Genomic DNA, 1,228 nt, shown 5'->3' with positions numbered 1-1,228 from the left:
AGCGCGCTGCTGTTGAGTCGATTCTGACCCATAGCAACCCTACAGGACAGAGTAGAACTGCCCCATAGGGTTTCCAAGGAGTGGCTGCTGGATTCGAACTGTTGACCTTTTGGTTAGTAGCTGAGTTCTTAACCACTGTGCCACCAGGGCTCCCCTGTAAAGATTACAGCCTAGGAAACCCTATGAGGCAGTTCTACTCTGTCACACGGGGTCGCTGTGAGTCAGAATCGACTTGGCGGCATGAACAGCTACAACATAGCCACAAGACAAGGAAGCACAAATGGAGGAAGACAGACGCCACATGGAGATCATCAAGGAACCCAGGAGCTTTGGGGTTACAGAAACTAAAAGAGATAAGGCCCTTCTCCTAGAGCTGACAGAGACAGAGCCTTCCCCTAGAGCCGGTGCCCTGAATTTGGACTTCTCGCCTCCTCAACTGTGAGAAAATAGATTTCTGTTCTTTAAATCCCGCCCCTTTGTGGTATTTGTTACAGCAGCGCTAGAGAACTAAGACACCCCCCCTCCCGTCTTCACCCTTTCGACCCTCGTTGCTGGAGGATGGGGGTCTGCCTGGGTGGGAGGCCAATACCTGTGAATCCTGTAGTTTTCGCAGATAGCCACCGTATGCGGCCCCGAGCTCTCGCTCATGCCGTACATCTCGCCGATCGGGATGTCCAAGCTGAGGAAGAACTCGGCCGTCTCTTGGGTGAGAGGCGCAGCCCCGCTTATGAAATAGTGGCAGTGGTCGAGGCCCAGGGCGGTCCGGACTTTGCTGAACACGAGGGTCTTCGCCATGCGGTAGCCCATGGGTGTGTCGTGTCCCCTGTGAAGAAGGGTGCCAAGGACAGTTCAGCAGCCTCGGAGCCCAGAGGGGGCTGATAGGACCCCACTGGAGAAGGCTGAGCCCCCCAGCCCTGCCCCCTGGACCCTCCACCTACCCCAGCATCCTTTTGTTGTTGACCCGCAAGCCAGTGTTTCTTGCCCATGAGAACACTTTCCTCTTTAAGGCTGCGGCCTTGGTGGTATTTTCCTTTATCTTCTCCTGCATCTTCTCCCAAACTCGGGGTACCCCCAGGAAGGAGGTAGGTCTCACTTGATGCAGAGTATTCACCAAGCTGCCCTGTGCGAGACAGCTGAGTCAGCCACACTGGCAGCCCCGACCCACCCCACCCCACTCTGCCCGGGAGAACCTTTCTTTGGCCGAATGGGCCACGTGGCCTCCGGACCT

At 56.1% G+C, this 1,228-nt stretch overlaps 1 protein-coding gene across 1 annotated transcript in view; it reads right to left on the bottom strand.

Moving 5' to 3' along the window:
* Positions 1 to 492: 492 nt before the first annotated feature.
* Positions 493 to 1,228, bottom strand: part of ACSBG2 (acyl-CoA synthetase bubblegum family member 2) — a 43,864-nt gene continuing 43,128 nt past the window's right edge. The window contains exons 9-10 of the mRNA XM_023733264.1: positions 939 to 1,120; positions 493 to 823 (exon numbers count right to left, since the gene is read on the bottom strand). Of these exons, the coding sequence (XP_023589032.1) occupies positions 508 to 823; positions 939 to 1,120 (498 nt within the window). The 3' untranslated portion in view covers positions 493 to 507. The remainder of the gene's footprint in view (positions 824 to 938; positions 1,121 to 1,228) is intronic.

The sequence above is a fragment of the Trichechus manatus genome, unplaced genomic scaffold, assembly GCF_000243295.1.
Source record: "Trichechus manatus latirostris isolate Lorelei unplaced genomic scaffold, TriManLat1.0 scaffold00057, whole genome shotgun sequence".
Classification (NCBI taxonomy): domain Eukaryota; kingdom Metazoa; phylum Chordata; class Mammalia; order Sirenia; family Trichechidae; genus Trichechus; species Trichechus manatus.
This window is presented reverse-complemented; position numbering and strand designations above follow the sequence as displayed.